This window comes from Pelodiscus sinensis, chromosome 28, assembly GCF_052426305.1.
Source record: "Pelodiscus sinensis isolate ZL-2025 chromosome 28, ASM5242630v1, whole genome shotgun sequence".
Classification (NCBI taxonomy): domain Eukaryota; kingdom Metazoa; phylum Chordata; order Testudines; family Trionychidae; genus Pelodiscus; species Pelodiscus sinensis.
The window spans coordinates 12324781-12344968 of NC_143079.1; the positions used below are offsets into that span (position 1 = coordinate 12324781).

General features: G+C 67.6%; 1 protein-coding gene across 5 annotated transcripts; it reads right to left on the reverse strand.

Annotated features, from left to right (window-relative positions):
* Window positions 1–595: 595 nt before the first annotated feature.
* SFTPB (surfactant protein B) lies at window positions 596–19769 on the reverse strand. 5 transcript variants are annotated; one of them, XM_089773862.1, is made up of 12 exons: window positions 19642–19769; window positions 18220–18350; window positions 6954–7087; window positions 6434–6505; window positions 6226–6351; window positions 5743–5895; window positions 4466–4555; window positions 2819–3002; window positions 1946–2094; window positions 1508–1588; window positions 1217–1324; window positions 596–1040 (listed from the first exon to the last, which is right to left on the reverse strand). In XM_089773862.1, exons 2-12 carry the CDS (start codon window positions 18260–18262, stop codon window positions 1005–1007), a joined length of 1176 nt encoding a protein of 391 aa, XP_089629988.1. In that variant the 5' UTR covers window positions 18263–18350; window positions 19642–19769; the 3' UTR covers window positions 596–1004. The 5 variants fall into 5 exon arrangements, with proteins under 5 accessions (XP_089629988.1, XP_089629987.1, XP_075766902.2 ...); XM_089773861.1 differs by lacking the exon at window positions 19642–19769 and adding an exon at window positions 18793–19306; XM_075910787.2 differs by lacking the exons at window positions 18220–18350; window positions 19642–19769 and adding an exon at window positions 18793–19306.
* Between the last annotated feature and the right edge of the window lie 419 nt (window positions 19770–20188).

Below are 20188 nucleotides of genomic sequence, written 5' to 3' on the forward strand. Positions count from 1 at the left end.
CATTTAACACGGTTCCCCTGCTTGGGGCATCTTCCTCCTCAGCCCTGCGTCTTGGCGTTTCACACTGACCGTGCGCGCTGGCAGTGCGGGGTCTCTGTCAGCTCCTGCACCAGAGAGCGGGGGGGCGGGAGCAGCATGTGAGAAAAGGCCAGGAACCTGCAGCCAGCACAGGCGCCTCTTGTCACGTAGGGACTGGCTAGTGGCCACAGAGTTGGGCTGCGATTCAGCATCTGTCCTCCCCAGGAGAGCCGGGCACGAGCCACCTTGGCAGTAAGGGCCTGGGGAAGATTGCGGCTGGTCCAGACACGGGGCCACACGCCGGCTCGGCTGCCCCAGAGGCAGAGGGCAACAGAGAGGCCTGGCCAGCGGCCCTGCCAGCAGAGCTGGGGAAAGGGGCCCGAGACACCCTTGGGAGCCCTTGGCGGCGGGGGCTCAGCCCCACCACCCAGCTGGAGGCAGTGCCCATCCCGAGGAACAGCCCCGGGTGCCACGCCGGCAGGGAGGGTGTTTAAATCCAGATTGGGGCAGCGAGGACAGAGGCAGGCGGCACCGCGATGCCCACGGCGCCGTGATCTCGCCCCGGCCAGCACAGGGTGAATCCAAAGCTTTATTTGTCAGGCATGTGTCCCTACAGCAAGGGGAGCGGGGGCTGGGTAGAGAGCTTCCGAGAGCTGCCGGCCTGTCTGATGTGGCGGGGGGAGGCGGCTGTGGCTGTTGTGGGGAGGCTCGTAGCCGGATAAGCAGCTGCCTTTGATGTGGGAGCCAAGCCAGCGGTTTGTGCTGTGACTGCTGTACAAGAGGCTCCCGGCAGCACTGCAGCCGTGTGCCCGGGGCAGAGCGCAGGCCGGGTAGCAGCGCTGAGCGGGTGCCAAGGCAGGGCAGGGGGCGGCTGGGCGCTCCGGGGCAGACCCAGTGCAAGCTGCGGCAGGCGGAGGAGAGGGATCCACGGGGGCTGGGCTGGGAGCAGAAGTCGGCAGAGGAGCCGTGGCCTGGCATGTCTCCGGCTATGCCCAGCCGTGGGCCTGGCAGTGCTGCACAGCCTGCAAAGAAACAAAGGGAGATGGTAGAGCCAGCCGGGGGCCCCGCGCATGAGCTGGACCTGGAGCAGGGCTTGTCTCTCCCCTCGCCTGGGGGCAGCTGGGGAAGACGGAGCCTCCCAGAGGCATGGGGGAGGTGAAGCTGAGGGCCAGAGCCTGCCCCACAGCGCTGTACTCACCTGGCACCGCTTGGCCGCCTCCAGGCTGGAGCACCAATAGGCTGGTCCCAGCGCGCAGCCCTCGGCTCCAGGAGCGGGGCCCGGCCCAGGCTCACACACGCCCAGTTCCTGTGTGTGAGGGGCAGAAAGCGCAAGGCCCGTCAGCCCCCTCTGAGCTGCGACATGGGGGGCTGAGGGGTGCAGTGGCACAGAGCCCCCAGGGTTTCCCTTTCAGGGCCTGGCACCGCCCGGCTGGGGGTGCGGGAGGGGGAGGACCGTGGCTTTGCCACGTCACTCGACGGCTCCTCTGACCTGGCACGTGGTCCGGGGGTCCCGGGCCTTCGGCAGCAAGGTCAGCAGCCGGGGCTGGAGCCGCTCTATGACGCTCTTGCACTGAGGACGGAGGAGGCGGGTTAGTGTCTGTGCAGGGAGCCCCCCCCCCCAATTCCTTCCTGCCCCGTGGGCTCCATGCAGCTCCTGGGCATGGCTGCCTCTGCCTGTAGCGGTCCTGATCCTGCAAGGAGAGCCAGGTGCAATTCGCCCCCGGCCCCAAAGGGCAAGGCCCTGGGGGATCCCGCTGGGCAGGGACCCCAGACACCAGCACGGAAGGGACCCACCCTGCCAGGGAGACCCTTGTGTAGACCCTCCCCCTCGTCCTGCCTGCCAGGACCCCCGCCCTCATGGAACTGGGACACGGGGCAGAAGCCAACCTGGGAGCCCCCCCTCGTCACTGCCAGAGCAGACACCCACCTCCTGCCGGCCCAGCTGGGCCCCGCTGCAGGCCCCGAGCAGGGCGGCCTCCACGTCCCCCGCCGTGCTGTTCTCCCGCACGATCGCCTTGGCCAGCCTGGTGAGAGCCACGCAGGCCTGGCACTCCGTGCCCTGGGCAAGAGGGGGCTCTGCAGAGGGACAGGGAGCAGCCACAGGCAGAACGGCTTTCCCATTGTCCTGGCCCTACCCCTGGGGTCAAGGCAGCATGAAAATGCTGCCTATTTATAGCCTTGTCTCCATCCCAGCATGCCTTGCTGCCTAGGCTCCGCCTCCAGTATCGCTCCAGACTACAAGTCCCAGAATGCCTCAGTTCTGGACCTGGGAAATGCCCTTAAAGGGCCACCTCGCCCTGATGTCTACAATACGTCTGCGCCAGTGGTGGGCAACCTGCAGCCCTCGAGCCACCTGCGGCCTTGACGTCCCCACTGCCCCCCCTCGCCCCCAGAGCTGGCGCGCTGCCAGGCAGCTGCAACAGGGAGGGGGGAGTGGGGAACGGAGCACGGATCAGGCAGTTCTCACGCTCCGAAAGTGCGGGGAGGGCGGGGGAGGGGCAGGCAGCGCGGGGCTCCAGGGCCCCATGTGTGAGAGGCGCGTGGGGAGCGGGGTGCGGGGGGGGCAAGTGGAACCCCAGTGGGCTGCAGGCTGCTGCGGCCCCCTGAGGTGAGGGAGGGCCTCGTGCGGCCCACCCGCTCTTCGGGGCTGCCCGTCGCTAGCCCCACCTACCCCCCTGGGCCCAAGCTCTAGTTAGCGGGGCCAGCGCGCTAGAGCCGGGGCACTGTGGGTCAGAGGGTTCCAGTGCGAGGTGCCGCGCCGGCCCCACGCTGGGGCAGCAGGCCAGGGCCAGGGACTCACCCGGGCCGTAGTTCTCCCCCGTGGAGCACATGAGGAGCATCCCACAGATCAGCCGCGGGCCCAGCTTGTCCAGGACCAGGTCCAGCGTGGTGACGGTGTATTTCTCCATCAGGCACTGGCACGCGCCGCCGATGGTGCCCGGCAGGAGACGGCAGAGCTGCGCCATGGACTTGGCGATGGCCTCCTGGGGGAAGGGCAGACAGCCTGAGCCAGTGCCCCCAGCTCTCGGCTCCTTGGGGGGGGGGGGCAGGTCCTCCTGGCCAGCTGCCATAGACCTGTTATTTTTTACTGGACATTGTGGAAAATTACAGGGGGTTCCCCCAAAACATCCTGCCTTTTTTTCATTTTCTTGATGAAAAATTCCCTGATTTAAAATAAACAAGTTTAAACAAAGAAGTTCAAGGTTTAGCCCAAATGTTCCTATTTTTAAAAACCAAAAAGCTTTGAGAAAACTCAAATATTTTTACACAGAAAGTTTTATTGAAAATTGTTATTTTTCTTAGAAAAAAATCTGGAAAAAATATTTTGTTATTAAAATACCATTGTTTAAACTCCTCAGGTCTGCCCCACTGCCCTGGCCTGTGCCCCCAGGCAGAGCTGCCATTTCCAGCTGCTAGGGCAGGAGGCAATTTGGGCCATACAAGCATTTCTCTAGCGGGTGGTGGCTCAGATTGAGCCTGGACCCTGCAGTTCCGGGCGGAGCAGAACCCCTGTTCCCTGGCAGTGTAGGTCCAGGCTCACAGTCGGGGGGCGAAAGTCTGACCGGAATTTTCCCTTGAAATTAGTTTCCAACAGAAAATGCAGTTTCTGCAAACAATGGAGTTAAACTGCAGCTGCCTGATGGTGATGCCTCATGGGAGTTGTAGTTCTCCCCTACTTGGACTACATCTCCCATGATGCACTGTGGTGTGCTTTCTGACCAAGCTGTGTGGTGCATCATGGGAGATGTAGTCTGACCAGCAAGTTGCACCCCAGCAGAGAGCGGGCCCAAGGGAACAGGAGGCCCTGCAGCACCTGGCACGGACACAGTTTGGTGTCAACGTTGAACTGACTCCAGCTGAACTGTGTCTGGAGCGTTTCAGCTCATAAAGTTCTTGGATTTTCATCCTGATTTGGGAGCAAAACAAAGGCTGAACGATGAGCATTTCCCGTGGGATGGGGGGGCCCGATTCCCGCCCACGCCACCTGGGGGGCTTTTGTCCCGACGGGGACACCCCTGCTGCCCCGTGAACTGTCTCTCCCAGTTCTCAGCCCCTCCTGCTCCTCGGCTCAGCCGGCCAAGCCTGGCTCCGCAGCGCCCGTCGCTCTGGGTTCCGCCAGCCCCGTCCTGCCTGGGGCCACGTGTGCAGCCCCATCGCTGAGGGCGACCGATGGCACCTTGTGCCCTGCCCAGGGAGGGTGCGGCTCTCCTGGAGCCGTGTCACACGGGATGGCAAGGGGGAGCCAGGGCGTGAGCTCTTGCCCCTGGCATCTCCTGCATGGGAGAGTGAGCGTCCCCCTGCCCTGCTCAGCCCTGGGCATCTCCCTGCAGGCTGGCAGCAGCCGGACTGAGACCTGCCTCGCTCTTTTCACTGATCCCCCGGGCATGGCTGGGGCCAGTGACCAGCTCTGGGGTCTCTCCCACACTGCCCTGGGGGAGTGCAGCACCTTGGGGACAGTGGCCTCGATCCGGCTGACGAAGGAGCGGCACATCCAGCACAGCGGGAGTGGGAAGGGCAGGTCCTCGCCAGGGCGTCCCTTGGGGAGAGAGAACAGGGTCAGCAGGGAGCAGCTGGGCACCAGGCTGGGCCAGGCGGGGGTGGGGAGAGGGCAGTGCAGCTGGGTTGGGGGTGGGGTCAGCTGGGACCTCTTGAACCCCGGAACCCCTGAGCTTTATCCCCTCTGCTAAGCCAGGGAGCCCTTCAAGGCAGCCACAGGCCCGGGGCGGGGAACCTGGCCTGCCTCCTACATAACCCCATGCTCCTGGGTCTGTCTCTGGGCCTCCCCGGTGCAATCCCACCTCGCTGTGGATCTGCCTGGCCCCAAGGCCACGTGGGTTGGGTGGGCTCTCGTAACAAGCTCCATGGCTGGGGCAGTCCCCCGCCTGCAGCCCTGTCGCCTCTGCTGACTGGCTGCCACAGTTGTTTAGGCGTCTGCCTGGGCCTGCAGAGAGCCTGACACCGTTGCTGTGAGATGGAAAAGCTGCTTCCCTCCAGCTCAGGGGTGTTAACTCTGAGCCCTACTAATGGCAGGTTGGGAATGGCCAGTGTTCCCAGGAGAGAGTCAAATGCAGCCCAGCTGATTAGCAGAGTGCCCACAATGTCCAGAGCCAGAAGCATTTGTTTCTACTGGTGGTGCACATCTGCACATGCCTTGGGGTACATGACAAAACTTGTTCCGCACATGGATCGAAACGCTTAGTGGGGACACGGGTAATGGCCCAGCCCTTTATCGGCACATGCCCTTGGTCCGCTTCCCCAGTCTCTTCCCAGGCCCGAAGGGGCAACCGCCCCTCCCCCCGCTGCCGGAGCCCCCAGCTCGGTGCATGTGCAGCACGTCCTGCAGTGGGAGTCCAGCCTGGGCCCGGGCGGGAGGGGCAGGTACCAGAACGGCTGGAAGGGCTCCAGGCCAGGTAGCTGCCCCGCTGCCCTCCCAGCAAGGAGCTCAGGTTCTGCGCAGACTCAGGCAGTGCCGCTGCTGCTCCCGGTCCCGTCAGTCCTCAGCGATTGTCAGTGGGGCTGGGTGGTGGGGGTCAGGCTGGGGGCCAGGCTATGCGGTGCCACGGGGCCCCCAGGGAGCTGGGGTGATGCCTGGGCCCCTAGGCCTGGCACTGGCCCTCTGGCTGGGGGGGCTGCCCCAAACTCGGCACATCAGCCCTGCTGACACCGGTAGCGGGATGCCACAGGGTGCCAGGATCGGGCCCAGGGGGCTGGAGGGGCCCATACCTGCGTCTGGCTGTCGGGAAGGTCCAAGCGGAGACCTTGCAGCATCTGGAGGACCCACGTGTCCAGGCTCAGGCCGGCCAGGGGCTCCGGGCGCTGGTCCTGAGGCAGGGCCGTGGGGCACAGGCCCAGCTGGCCGCACACGGAGGTGGGTATCTGAGGGGCAGAGCAGAGGTCAGTGGTGGGAGGGGGGACCTGGCTGTGGGCCCTGGGAGCCAGGAGTGACCCCATGGAGAGGAACCTCAGGGGGCCCACAGGAACCCCAGGGAAAGTCCCGCCCCCGTGCCTCAGTTTCCCCGCCAGCCCAGTGGTGTGGCAGGAGCTCACGCAGGCTGCTAGCCCTTGGGGCTGGGTACTTCCCGTGTGCCGCGGCCCCGGTATCGGTATCCGTGCGCCGCGCCCCCTGTGTGACTGGCTGGGCCCCGGAGCTCCGGCAGGGCCAGGGACCCCCAGCTCTGGGGAGGGTCCTACGCGCTGGCCACTTACGATCTGGCCCTCCAGGCAGGCGATGAGGAGGGCGAAGTACGTGTCCACCACCTTCTGGCAGTGCGGCACCAGCATCCTCAGGGGCAGCAGGGCGCACTCGTGGGTCAGGTACTGCTGGATGGCGTCCTGCGGGGGGAGGGGGGTGAGGGGGGCAGGCCCAGAGCCCGGGGTGGCGGGTGCCCGACCCCCCGTGCCCAGCGGCTGGTACCTTGACGGCCGAGTCCTTGGCCATGCGGGTGAGGATGGTGACGATCTGCTGGCAGTCGGCGCACATGTCCTCCTGCGGGGAGAGGCCGTGGGGCTGAGCGTGCTGGGCCAGGGCCCCCGGGTCGCACCCTTGCCGGGGCAGGACCAGTCTGTATCTCCTGCCCAGCATCTCCCACTGAGCCCCCCGCCCCCCAGCCATGGCTCCTAGGCCTGGCTACTTGCAGCCCCCCACCCCAAAGGCCGGTGGTGGCCACCCCCTTCCTGGGACCCTGGTCCTGGCCCTACCCAGCTCCCACTGCCGGCTGCCCACGTCCGTGCCCCCCGCTGGCAGCGAACCCGAGCAGGGCTGGCAGCAGAGCACAGAGCGTGGCTGCGGCTCCCCCGACCTGCCACCTCGGGGAGGGGAGACCTGCATGGCCGCTGGCTGGTGCCGCAGCCCAGGGCCGGGGAGTTGTCCGGGGGCCCGTCCCCCCCCCCCCTCAGCCCGACCAGGGCACCTCGCGGGCACAGACGGGACCTGCCTTGGCAGCCTGGCTCCAGCCGGCCTGGGCACAGCTCTGCACCGCCCCACACTGCACCGCTGTCGCCAGACTCCGGCACCAGAACGTGGGGCCCTCGGCGCAGCCCTGGGGGGCCAGCGGGCTCCCGGTCAGGCCTGGCAGGAAGAGAGACCGGGGCCTGGTTAGTGCCAGGGACAGACGCGCCTGCTCCAGCCGCCCTCCCTCCGTCTGTGCGTCTGTCCCCCGGCCACTCGGCCACGCTGTGGAGACGGGGCCTTATCTGGACCGAACAGCCTGGAATCCGCTGGTGGGGGCTGCGTGTCCTGGGGCCAGGATTGACCCCACGGGGAGGAACGTCGGGGGGGCAGGAGGGGAGCCCCCCTCCGAGTTCTGATACTGGCCGACCCCTGGGCCTGGCAGTTCCTCTGGGGGCAGACCCTGGGTGCCGTCCCTGCCCGTGTGGGGCTGGGGGACGGAGGCGAGGCCCTGGGGGAGTCAGGCCCTGGCCCCGGGGGAGTCAGGCCCTGGCCCCCTGCAGCTCTGGCAAAGCTCCCTCTGTGGGGTGGGGGCTGCTGGGGAGCTGCCTGCCCTGTGTCCCCCTCCCAGGGCCTGGGGGTTTGGGAGGGGTGTTGGGTGGAGACACCCCCCCCACCTCCCCCCGCCTCCTTCCCCCGATACTGGTCACCAGGCTCGGCGTCACTGCTGGATCCGGTCGCTTGGCCTGAGCCGCCGGGGAGGGAAGCCCCACGCTGCCCTGGCCACGGGGCGCAGGGGTAGGAGTCCCGGACCCCGCGCCCTGGAGCGTGAGCGCGGAGCCCAGCACGGCCTGTGTCTCTGACGAGGGCCCCGGCGGAGCCCCGGCCCGAGTGCCGGAGAGACCGGCTGGTGGGCGCGTTGGCTGGCCCCGCCTCGGCCCAGTTCCCAAGCATGCGGCAGGCAAGGGGGCACGACCAGGCGGGAGGGCAGAGTCCAGCCTGTGGCTGAGCGGGCTGGGTCCCGGCCACAAAGCCGACCCAGGGCCGGGCTCCAGAGACCCAGATGAGCCCGGATGAGGATCCTCCCCCCGCAGGACCGCAAAGCACCCGCAGCATTAGCCCCTTTTACAGCTGGGGAAACTGAGGCACAGAGCCAGAAAGGGAATTAGCAGCTGAGCAGGGAAAGAACCAGCCTCCTGCTCTAACCACTGCACTTCACTCCCCTCCCAGGCAGAGCCCAGGAGTCCTAGTTCTGTCCCCTGGCCTCTCATGTCTGGGCTGCCGTCGGCCCTCCAGGGTCTGTTTCCACTGAAGTCCCACAGCGACCCAGGCGTGTGCCTGGGCCAAGGGGCAGCTCTGGCCCCCTGCGGGGCGCGAAGGGCTCTGTGGAAGGGCCTCTGTTGCCCCCCCCATGCACCCACTGCTGGGGAGGAACCTGCCTGGAGGGCCGAGCAGAGGGACCTGTCCCATCTCCCCCAGCTTGGCCCCATCTCACGGCTTGTCCCCTGCACCCTGGTCCCTCCGGCTCTAACGCCTCCTCCCTTGTGGCCCCTGCATCCGGGTCCAGCCCAGCCCGAAGCCGCCCCTACCTGAGCCCCCGCAGAGCAGGGCGAGCAGAAGCAGCTGGCACCTGGCCATGCTGAGCGCAAGCGTTGGAGCCCCCGCGCCCCGCGCCCCGCGCCCCTTTTATAGCCCTGCTGGGCTCGGGGGGCCAGCCCGGCCAATGGGACTGGAGCTCGCCCTGCGGGATGGGGGGCGGGGTTAGCTTGGGGTAAACCCAGGGAAGTGAGGGCTGCGAGGGAAAAGTACCTGGCTAAGCTCCAGCCCCGGTGCCCCTCCCTCCCAACCCCCTGCCAGCCCAGCCCTGCCCCCCCCTCGACCCACAGCCCCTGCCAGCCCTGCCCCCCCTCGACCCACAGCCCCTGCCGGCCCAGCCCTGCCCTGCCCCCCAGGCCTGCTGGTGCCCCTCACCCTGGATCCACAGCCCCTGCCAGCCCAGCCCTGCCCCCCTCGACCCACAGCCCCTGCCAGCCCTGCCCCCCCTCGACCCACAGCCCCTGCCGGCCCAGCCCTGCCCTGCCCCCCAGGCCTGCTGGTGCCCCTCACCCTGGATCCACAGCCCCTGCCAGCCCAGCCCTGCCCCCCCTCGACCCACAGCCCCTGCCAGCCCTGCCCCCCCTCGACCCACAGCCCCTGCCGGCCCAGCCCTGCCCTGCCCCCCAGGCCTGCTGGTGCCCCTCACCCTGGATCCCCAGCCCCTGCCGGCCCAGCCCTGCCCCCCAGCCCTGCCCCCCCTCGACCCGCAGCCCCTGCTCCAGGCTGGGTGCTGCTTGCAGGGGAGAGGGGGAGGCTGCAATGGCGTCACTTTGTGGCAGGTGCAAATCCCGCCCCCCCCCCGACACTGTTCTTGCTCGGCCCCGGCTGCCAGGCCTGTCTCCTGCACCCACATATCCCGGGCAGGGCTGTGCCCCGGGACTCCGTCCTGGCCCCGGGCATGTGCCCCCCTTGCATTGGGGCAGGGCGGGCTGGTGCCAGGGGGTTCTGGGCTCCGGCTGCTCCCCCCGCCCTGGCGTGTTGACACTGGCCCGGGCCTGGCGCCGCGCGTCAAGTGCTGGGCTGTTGGCTTTGGCCTCTCCCTGCCGCACAAGGGCCCTCGGCCAGTTCCTGGCAGCACCTCCCCCACCCCCACAGTTATTGCCTGTGCTCGGGGGGGGGCGCATGGCCCCCAAGCTTTCGCGAGAAGCCGGGCGCCAAGGCAGCGCCATTCCGGGGGGGTGGGTGAGCCTGGCGGGGGCGGGGGCTGCCGAGGCCTGCGTCATCGGCGGGGCAGGGGCACGGGGGAGCCACAGCCGGGGTGGCCCCTCTGGCTGGCTCATGCGCCATCTGAGGAGGGAGCGGAGCGGGTGAGGGGCAGACGGCAGGGAAGCAGGAGCCTGGCCCGGGATGGACGGACAGCAGGGTGCCTGGGAGAGTTTCCCCCAGAGCTCAGTGGGGACTTGGGGGGTGCCCCCTCCTCAAGAGCCTGGCCAATCTCTGGGGCCTTGGGTCAGCCCCCCCGGACTATTCGCCCCCACCCCGGAGATGCTGCCCTCTCCTCGGGGCTCCCTGGGTGAGGGGGGCTGGTCCCCCTGCCCCACTGGACGCGTCCAGCCCTGCACCCCGTGAGCGGCCCAGGTGCCCCCGCACGGCCCCTGCTGGCACTGGTGGGCCCCAGGAGGCTGGGCTGTGGCACGGGGGCGGGGGACCAGCTCACGTGGCACTAGGGGTCCGAGGGTGGGGAGATCTTTGCTCAGCCGTTGGCCAAGCCTGCCCTGAGGGCCCCCCGGCTCGGACCTGGGGAGCAAGCCCCTCGGCACAGCAAGCGGCGGGCCGTGCACTGACAAGGGCCAGCCACTAGGGGGTGGGAGCCAGGGGGTGGGAGCCGGGTGCACAAGCTAGTGGGGGGGACAGGGGCTGAGGCCCCCACCCCTGGCTATGGCTGGCTGGGCTGAGCTTGGAGGGCCCGGAACAGGGGCTGCTCTGGGGCGGCCGAGCTGAGCCCCCTCAGCTTCCCAACCCCGGAGCCCCTGAGGTGGGGGGGCGGGTGGCACATTCCTGGGGGGGGGGCACTGTGCCGACTCCCACACCTGCTGCTCTTGTGAAATTGCTTCCGAGGGCGGCTCCTTTGATGCGGGCGGCGCTGCCCGTTGCGGGGGCGGTTTGCGGGCACGGCCGAGGGCCCTTCGTGGCGCAGGGCGGGGCTGGGAAAGAACCGGCGGGGGCTGGTGGGCAGCGACCGGCGGGGCAGGGGGGGGGCGCTGCCAGGCGCCCAGGATGGACAAACACAGGGTGCACAGCCAGGGCGGGAGCGGGGCTGGGGCTGGTGTCCCCGGGGCCAGGTGCACAGACCCCCTGCCCTGCCCCCTGCTGGCTGCCCGCTCCTGGGGGGGACTTAGCTGTGGTGGGCCTGGGGAGATGGAGCCAGGTGGGTGCAGCTCCCCCCCCCCACATCTGGTCCAGCTGGGTCTCCCAGGAGCCTCTCCTGAGGCTGCAGGGCAGAGCCAGACCCTGGGGCTGGCGTCAAGCCTGGAGCGTGGGCCTGGCATTTCCTGCAGGGACCGCTCAGCCTGGCCCTGCGGAGGGGGGGGCAGACGGAGGGGGGGGCAGACGGAGGGGGGTATAGTGGGGGGGGGTTGAGGGCCAGGGGGGACAGCGGGGGGCGGGGAGGAGGCAGCTGAGGGGAGCAGCCCAGCCACAGGGAAGTAGCTGGCCGGGGCCGGGTGACCCCACAGCTCCCCCTCCCTTGGCAATAGGGGTGCCCCCCCAGGCGTCCACTGAGCCAGCCCAGGGCTCCCCCGGCTGGCCCTTGCTGCGGCACGTGCCGCTGGAGGTGCAGGCGTCGTGGGGCTCCAGGTCCTCGGTGGGCGCAGGAGCTGGGGGCGGGGCAGCGGCAGGGCAGGAGCCAGAGCCCTTGGCACGGCGCCAGAGTGCCGGAGCTGGGCGGATGGGGGTGGGGCGGCATTGTGCACCCCGGGCTGACCTGGGTTGGGGCTCCCTGGCTTGGGCGGCCGCGCAGGAGTCGGGATGTGGCCTAGTCGACTAGCCGCTAGGCAAATGTGTGTAGACAGTCGACAGGCCGGGCGGCCGGTCCCCCCCACCCGCTGCTTCCATCGGAAAGAGGCAGCAATGGGGGGGACGGGGTGTTTCAAAATGGCAGCGCCGCCTGGAGCCTGGAGCCAGACCCTGGGCTCCCCGCGGCGCCGCTTTGAAACGCCAGCTGGCCTGGGCTGCTCCATGTGGCGCTCAGTGTCAGCTAGGGACCCCCCCGCCGCCCCCCCCCCAGCGCTTCCGCCTTCAGAGAGCGGCAGCAGCCCTGGGGAGGTTACACGGCAAAGGCGGACGCCCTGCGACTGATGGACGAGTCGATGCAAATTACATCGACTCTTCGATTCAATGTAACGTCCCTGCTTAGGAGAGAGGCCAGTGCCGACCAGCAGAGCGCCCAGGGCGAGGTGTGGTGGTGCACATTCAACATGCCTCACCGTGCATACAAATTATTCCGCACATGGATGGAAAAGACTAGACTAGGGACCCTTGGCTGGCTCCAGGGCTGGCTCAGGCACAGCTGTTGGAGATACATGCTTCTGCTAGCGGGGGGCAGGGGGCGGAAGGAGAGGCTGGGCCACAGAAGGTCAGACGGGATGGTCACAGTGGTCCCCTCTGTCCTTGGGCACTATGGGCAAAGGGCCTTCCGGACCCCAGCAGCTAGTGGCAACTCTTGCCCTGAAGCATGAGGGTTTCTAGCCCTTAGCAGTACGACTGTGCAGCTCAGCTCAGGCCAGGCCAGCAACGGATCAAGCTGCGGTGACAGAAGGGGGTGGGGGCGGTTCACCCTTAGGGCTGTGGGCCAGTTTCTGCTTCACTTCTGGGAACCTCTCCTCCCCTCCCACCACTTCCTACAGATCCGACAGGCAGGGGGGGCCACGCAGCCCTCGGGGTAAGATCAGACCAACCGCTCCCGTGTGCCACCAGCGCCGGGTTCCCCTCTGCTGCCTGTGCCCTGCCTACAGAGCACTGACGGGCCCACGCGGGGCCCCTTCCTCCGGCTTCACTCGCCCTGCCCAGGCCGGACTGCTGCCCACAGCGCTACAGCCGAGGGCCGAGCTCGGAGCCGGGGGGAGGTTATGGGAACACCCCAGGCTGGAGGGGGGTGAGCTGTGGGGGAGGGGTAAGGACTCTGGGCATCGGGGCAGAGGCTGCGATCCTCCTTCCGCGCAGTGCCCCCGGGACAAAGGGCTGCCTGATGCGCCTGGCGAGCAGGAACAGCCGGCGCGCCCCAGCCCTGCTGCGAGGTTACTGGCTTGCCAGGGCGCGTCTGCGCGAGGGAGCGATTTCGAAATAACAGGATGAGTCCAGGCTGCCGAGGGTTTCGCACCGACGCCCTAGTGCACACACGCCCGGAGAGGACCAACCCTCAGGGCTGCTTCGAGGAGGCCAAGCGAGAGGGCTCTGGAAAGCAGCGGGCTGGCCGGTCTGTTCACACGGCTCACGTCATGGAGCAGTTTGGGACGTGGTTCTGGAATCGCCAGCAGGAGGCTGGGCCAGGCTCGCGGCGTGACTGGGGCACTGGGCCGTGCGAGGGGTCAGTCCACCTCTGACGAGCGCCTCTGTGGCCGCCCGGCTGGCGTGGGAGCCGTGGCCGCTGCCTCCCGAGGAGCGAGTCCCAGGGGAGCCGTGTGTGTCTGCAACGTTAAACCAGCCAGTGGCACCTCCGAGCCCAACCACAATCTACACGGTCAGGAGGGTTTGGGGGCAAAACCCACTTCCGGGAGGTGACCTGCTCATGTGACAAACTCCACGTTGGGACACACTCACCCAGCGAGAACAGCGGATTCCTCCCCAGGGCCGGGGTCTGCAGTCCAGCTCACCCCCTCGGGAGGGTCTGCTAAGGACTGAGCCTGAAAGGCCCATGGACCCTTCCTAACAGCGGAGGTGTTCCAGGGCCTGGCCTGAGCCAGCAGCTTGTTCCGCCAGCTCTGCTACCGCCCGCACCGAGAACACGGCGACGTTCTCTCATCCATCTCTAAACCCCTGGGGTCAGTCTAAGCAGTGGTCCCCAACGTGGCGCCCGCTGGAGCATTTATGTGCGCCCGCCGAATGATCTGGGCCGGCCCCGCCCCCGGTGTGCGGCGCATGCACGGTGCCGGCCCCGCGCGCGCGGCACATGAACGGCCCCACCCCTGGGCACGCGGCGCGTGAGTGGCCCAGACGCCTGGCGTGTGAGCGGCCCTGCCCCCGGGCGCCCGGCAGCCCTGAAAGGTTGGGGACCACTGAGGATGGGCCCCGCAGGCGCTGTTGGGCGAGATCTGAGGGGAAATTGACCTAGGACTGGGGCTGGTGAGATGGGTGTGAGGAAGTGGGGAGTTCTGGGGCTCAAAGGGGGGTGTTGCATATAGGGGGCGCTCAGTGACAAGGGGGGGGAGTTTGTCGTTGCAGGGAACGGCCCAGAAGTGGAGTCGAGGCGTCTGGTGCCCCCGGCCCTGCTCAGAGGGCACAGCTGGTCCAGCCAGAGGCCAGACAAGGGGCTGCAGAGGGGACCCCGGCACCCGGCCCAGCAGGTCCCAGCGAGGGAAGAAGATTGGACGGGGAGAGGGGCGGAGAAGAGGGGCCCAGGCGACCCTGTTACCTGGGGAGAAGACACTGGTGGGGGAGGGGCTGTGGCTGGGGTGTTGGGGGCTCTGCTGGGAGACGGGGGCTGTGTTGGGGGCTGAGAGTGGAGCAGGCAGGACTCAGCCGGCTGCAGGGGAGACTGATGTGGGGGGCTGGGGGGCCAGGCACGACCTGCGAGCCATGACAATGGGTTATAACCTCTCCCCTGTGTAGGTGGGGCTGGGGGGGCACAGGGAACACTGGGGTACCTGAGGGGAGGTGGGGGATCTCTCCCCTGTGTAGGTGGGGGGGCACAGGGAACACTGGGATACCTGAGGGGAGGTGGGGGATCTCTCCCCTGTGTAGGTGGGGGGGGCACAGGGAACACTGGGGTACCTGAGGGGAGGTGGGGGATCTCTCCCCTGTGTAGGTGGGGGGGCACAGGGAACACTGGGGTACCTGAGGGGAGGTGGGGGATCTCTCCCCTGTGTAGGTGGGGCTGGGGGGGCACAGGGAACACTGGGGTACCTGAGGGGAGGTGGGGGATCTCTCCCCTGTGTAGGTGGGGCTGGGGGGGCACAGGGAACACTGGGGTACCTGAGGGGAGGTGGGGGATCTCTCCACTGTGTAGGTGGGGGGGGCACAGGGAACACTGGGGTACCTGAGGGGAGGTGGGGGATCTCTCCCCTGTGTAGGGGGGGGGGCACAGGGAACACTGGGGTACCTGAGGGGAGGTGGGGGATCTCTCCCCTGTGTAGGTGGGGGGGCACAGGGAGCACTGGGGTACCTGAGGGGAGGTGGGGGATCTCTCCCCTGTGTAGGTGGGGGGGCACAGGGAACACTGGGATACCTGAGGGGAGGTGGGGGATCTCTCCCCTGTGTAGGTGGGGGGGCACAGGGAGCACTGGGGTACCTGAGGGGAGGTGGGGGATCTCTCCCCTGTGTAGGTGGGGGGGCACAGGGAGCACTGGGGTACCTGAGGGGAGGTGGGGGATCTCTCCCCTGTGTAGGTGGGGCTGGGGGGCACAGGGAACACTGGGGTACCTGAGGGGAGGTGGGGGATCTCTCCCCTGTGTAGGTGGGGCTGGGGGGCACAGGGAACACTGGGGTACCTGAGGGGAGGTGGGGGATCTCTCCCCTGTGTAGGTGGGGCTGGGGGGCACAGGGAACACTGGGGTACCTGAGGGGAGGTGGGGGATCTCTCCCCTGTGTAGGTGGGGCTGGGGGGGCACAGGGAACACTGGGGTACCTGAGGGGAGGTGGGGGATCTCTCCCCTGTGTAGGTGGGGCTGGGGGGGCACAGGGAACACTGGGGTACCTGAGGGGAGGTGGGGGATCTCTCCCCTGTGTAGGTGGGGGGGCACAGGGAACACTGGGGTACCTGAGGGGAGGTGGGGGATCTCTCCCCTGTGTAGGTGGGGGGGCACAGGGAACACTGGGGTACCTGAGGGGAGGTGGGGGATCTCTCCCCTGTGTAGGTGGGGCTGGGGGGGCACAGGGAACACTGGGGTACCTGAGGGGAGGTGGGGGATCTCTCCCCTGTGTAGGTGGGGCTGGGGGGGCACAGGGAACACTGGGGTACCTGAGGGGAGGTGGGGGATCTCTCCACTGTGTAGGTGGGGGGGCACAGGGAACACTGGGGTACCTGAGGGGAGGTGGGGGATCTCTCCCCTGTGTAGGGGGGGGGGCACAGGGAACACTGGGGTACCTGAGGGGAGGTGGGGGATCTCTCCCCTGTGTAGGTGGGGGGGCACAGGGAGCACTGGGGTACCTGAGGGGAGGTGGGGGATCTCTCCCCTGTGTAGGTGGGGGGGCACAGGGAACACTGGGATACCTGAGGGGAGGTGGGGGATCTCTCCCCTGTGTAGGTGGGGGGGCACAGGGAGCACTGGGGTACCTGAGGGGAGGTGGGGGATCTCTCCCCTGTGTAGGTGGGGGGGCACAGGGAGCACTGGGGTACCTGAGGGGAGGTGGGGGATCTCTCCCCTGTGTAGGTGGGGCTGGGGGGCACAGGGAACACTGGGGTACCTGAGGGGAGGTGGGGGATCTCTCCCCTGTGTAGGTGGGGCTGGGGGGCACAGGGAACACTGGGGTACCTGAGGGGAGGTGGGGGATCTCTCCCCTGTGTAGGTGGGGCTGGGGGGCACAGGGAACACTGGGGTACCTGAGGGGAGGTGGGGGATCTCTCCCCTGTGTAGGTGGGGCTGGGGGGGCACAGGGAACACTGGGGTACCTGAGGGGAGGTGGGGGATCTCTCCCCTGTGTAGGTGGGGGGGCACAGGGAACACTGGGGTACCTGAGGGGAGGTGGGGGATCTCTCCCCTGTGTAGGTGGGGGGGCACAGGGAGCACTGGGGTACCTGAGGGGAGGTGGGGGATCTCTCCCCTGTGTAGGTAGGGGGGCACAGGGAACACTGGGGTACCTGAGGGGAGGTGGGGGATCTCTCCCCTGTGTAGGTGGGGGGGCACAGGGAACACTGGGGTACCTGAGGGGAGGTGGGGGATCTCTCCCCTGTGTAGGTGGGGCTGGGGGGGCACAGGGAATGCTGAGGTGTTTGGAGAACTTCTTGCTGGCCACGCGCTCTGTGGGACTGTTTGGTGCCTCGCCGTGGGGGACCCCCGGCTCAGGCTGGGAGCAGCCCGGTCTCCAAGCAATTCGCCAATTTGACCCTCTCAGCGACACCCCAGAAATGTCCCGTGTCAGGCCCGCACATGGCCCATGGGCTGTGGGAGCGCAGCAAAGCCCAGTCCGCTGGGGAAACAGACACTCCGGTCCCATATGGCCCCTGGAGTGTACATGCTCCCAGGCCGCACTTTTCTGCTATATGGATCAGGGAGTGGGGTTGGGTGCAGGGTCTGGGGGGGAGGTTGGATGCAGGAGTGGGCAATGTCGGGGGGGGTTGGGTGCAGGATCTGGGGGGGGTTGGGTGCAAGGTCGGGGGGATGCAGGAGGGGTGTAAGGTCGGGGGGGTTGGGTGCAGGAGGGGGGCAAGGTCGGGGGGGTGCAGGGCCAGTTTCTGGCCAGTGGGAGCTGTGAGGATGATGCGGGGGCGGGGGCAGCACACACAGACTCCCTACCCTGTCACTGAGAGGTGGGGAGTCACCAGGCCCGGCCCCCCAGCCGCAGGGAGATGCAACTCCCGGCAGGCAGGGAGAACTGAAGGTTTACGAGGCGACAGGGACACAGCGCACAGCAGACTGGTCAGCACAGGAAGCCTGTCTGCTGCCCCCCACCCCACACGGGCTGGAGCTGCGTGGCAGAGAGGGGTGATGTTGCCATGGGAGCCAGAGCAGAGCCTTAGACCTCTTGGGGGGAGGGGTTCACAGGCCCCTGAACCCCCTTGTCCTGGACTTAAACTGCTCCCTTCGTGCTTCCCTCCGCCCAGCCTGACCAGCTCCCTGGCCATGGCGGCTCCTGTGTCAACCTGGACCCTGCACTGTGCTCTGTCCCTGAGCAGCAAACAACCTTCTACTCTACAGCCCGACAGTCACAGCTGGGTGCAGATGGGGGCTCCCCAACGCGCCGTCACACACAGGGAGACCCCCCCCAGGAACCTGGGGCTCTGTCCTGGGGCTCCCCATGGCCCTACCTGAGCCCCCCTCACCTTGTCACGCTTGTCACCAACCAGGGACTCCAGTGTCCTCATGATTTTGGTGCAGAGGGAACACTGGAAGGCAGGGGCGTCCACCCGGCTGCGCCAGCCCTGCTGAGCCATGCACAAGCCAGGGTCACCTCTGGAGCAGCCACGTCCCCACGGACCCCTCAGCCTTCCAGCCCTGAGCCCCCTGCCCCCTATGGACCCCTCAGCCTCCGAGCCCTGAGCCCCCTGCCCCCTACGAACCACTCAGCCCCCCAGCCCTGAGCCCCCTGCCCCCTACGGACCCCTCAGCCTCCCAGCCCTGAGCCCCCTGCCCCCTACGGACCCCTCAGCCTCCCAGCCCTGAGCCCCCTGCCCCCTACGGACCCCTCAGCCTCCCAGCCGTGAGCCCCCTGCCCCCTACGAACCGCTCAGCCTCCGAGCCCTGAGCCCCCTGCTCCCCACGAACCGCTCAGCCTCCCAGCCCTGAGCCCCCTGCCCCTCATGCACTCCCCTCAACCTTCCAGCCTTGAGCCCCACTGACCCAGCCCCTATGGAGCCGGGACAGGCTCAAGAGCAAAGGTCACAAGCCCCCCCCACTGCTCACCTGGGGCTTGTGCTGCTCCAGGAACTTGCACTTCTGCTGCCATCCGCACTGAGCCGCTAGGCCTGGATCCCTGCACAGGACCTCAGGGCCCAGCAAGCACTGCCTGGGCACCAGCTCCTGGGCACAGAGCCCTGCAGAGGGAAGGGCAGAGCAGCATGGGGCTGGAGATCTGGGCCTGTTGGGCCGGGCGCCCCCAGACTCCCCGAGATCAGGGCCCGTCGGGCCGGGCGCCCCCAGATCCTGGCTGAGAAACTGAGGAAATAGGAACCAGGTGAATAGTCCAACAGGGTGTGGACCAGATTTAAACCCAGTTTTCCTGTGCCCAGCCCCACTGGCCCTGGGTGAACGGGGTGGAGCCGAGTCTGGGCTTGGCTTTGCCAGCGTGCCTGGTGCTCCATAAGAGCTGGAGCCTGCCCAGGGCATTGTGCTGCGATCGGCTGCACCCTGACATTGGGTGAGCGTCATACACCCCCTGGGGGGGACAGGCAGGGCAGGCTCTGGGGTGCTGGCTCGGGGGAGGAGCCAGGGAGACCCCCAGGGCTGTGTCGGGGATGCGCCTGGTGACCTGCTTACCTGAGCCCAGCCAGAGGAGCAGGAGCAGAGGGGCCATGTCAGGACCAGCGGCAAACTGCGGGCGCCGCTTCTGCTCTGCCTTATAGTGGAATCTGGGCCAGCCCCCTCCGTGTCACTTCCCCCCACTGATTGGGGGGGATTTGGGTGAAGGAGGGAGCTCCGTGCAGGAGGAGTGCAAGGTCTGGGAGGGGGGTTGAGTGCAGGGTCTGGGGGAGGTTAGTTGCAGGAGGGGGGCAAGGTCGGGGGGGTGCAGGGCCAGTTTCGGGCCAGTGGGAGGTGTGAGGATGATGCGGGGGCGGGGGCAGCACACACAGACTCACTACCCTGTCACTGAGAGGTGGGGAGTCACCAGGCCCGGCCCCCCACAACTGCAGGGAGATGCAACTTCCGGCAGGCAGGGAGAACTGAAGGTTTAGGAGGCGACAGGGACACAGCGCACAGCAGACTTGTCAGCCAGGAAGCAGGAGCGGCCAGTACAGCCCAGCTTGGGAGGGGACCCGGGGCCCAGGGCCGTGCCCCCCAAGCCAGGCCAGACTAACCCACACACCCAGCAGCTGGGTCCCCAGGCTCGGCTTTTGTGGGGCTTCCCGGGGAGAAGGCGGCACCTGGTCGCCCCCCTCCCGGCTCAGGTTAGCAAGGGCAGCGCCTCGCGCAGCTGCCAGCCTCTCCGTGGGAAATGCCCAGGGAAACTGAGGCACGCAGACGGGGTTACTGCAGGACCGTAGAAATCACAAAGAGAATAACCCCCCTAGCTCGTCCCGCGCGCCTTCCCCGCAAGGGGCGGGCGGAGGCACGTGATTGCCCCACATCCAGCCCCAGCCCCGCCCCCCCGGCCGGGCGGATCCGAACCTGGGTCCCTGCTGGTGGGCGGCGAGGAACCAGCTGGATCGAGATACACGCGACCTGATTGGCGGATCCACCTGCCTATCACATCTCTCCGTTCTCCTATTGGTGCAAGAGGAAACGTCCCGCCTCCCCTCGGTAGGTTTGCAACCCAGGGCAGCTTTCTCGGTCAGGGCGTTGAAATGCGCGGTTCCTGTCCTGGCCGCTGATTGGTCCGTGCGAAGAGCAGAGAGGCTGTGATTGGAAGCCAGATCAGGCGCTTTCCGCCCTTGGCTTTGCTGCGCCACGTGTGTGGGAGTCTGGGTTGTAGGGAGCAGCCCCTAGAGCCGCCCTATGGGGCTGTCTGGCCGCGCACCCCGCAATCCCCGAACCCCCATGTACCTCCGCAATCCCCGCACCTCCATGTACCTCCGCAATCCGTGCACCCCATGTACCCCTGCAATCTCTGCACCCCCATAATCCATGAACCCTAAGTACCCTCAATCCGTGCACCCCCGCTGTCCATTTCCCCCTTGCACCCCGTCAATGCACAGAGATCCACTAGATAGTCAGA

Coding starts and splice junctions, on each gene's coding strand:
- SFTPB (XM_075910783.2), bottom strand. CDS start 7,861: ATGCTTGGGAACTGGGCCGAGGCGGGGCCAGCCAACGCGCCCACCAGC. Junction 6,506..6,953: donor GCTGGAGCCAGGCTGCCAAG/GCAGGTCCCGTC, acceptor CTCTCCCCGCAG/GAGGACATGTGCGCCGACTG. Junction 2,095..2,818: donor GGGGGAGAACTACGGCCCGG/GTGAGTCCCTGG, acceptor GTCCCTCTGCAG/AGCCCCCTCTTGCCCAGGGC.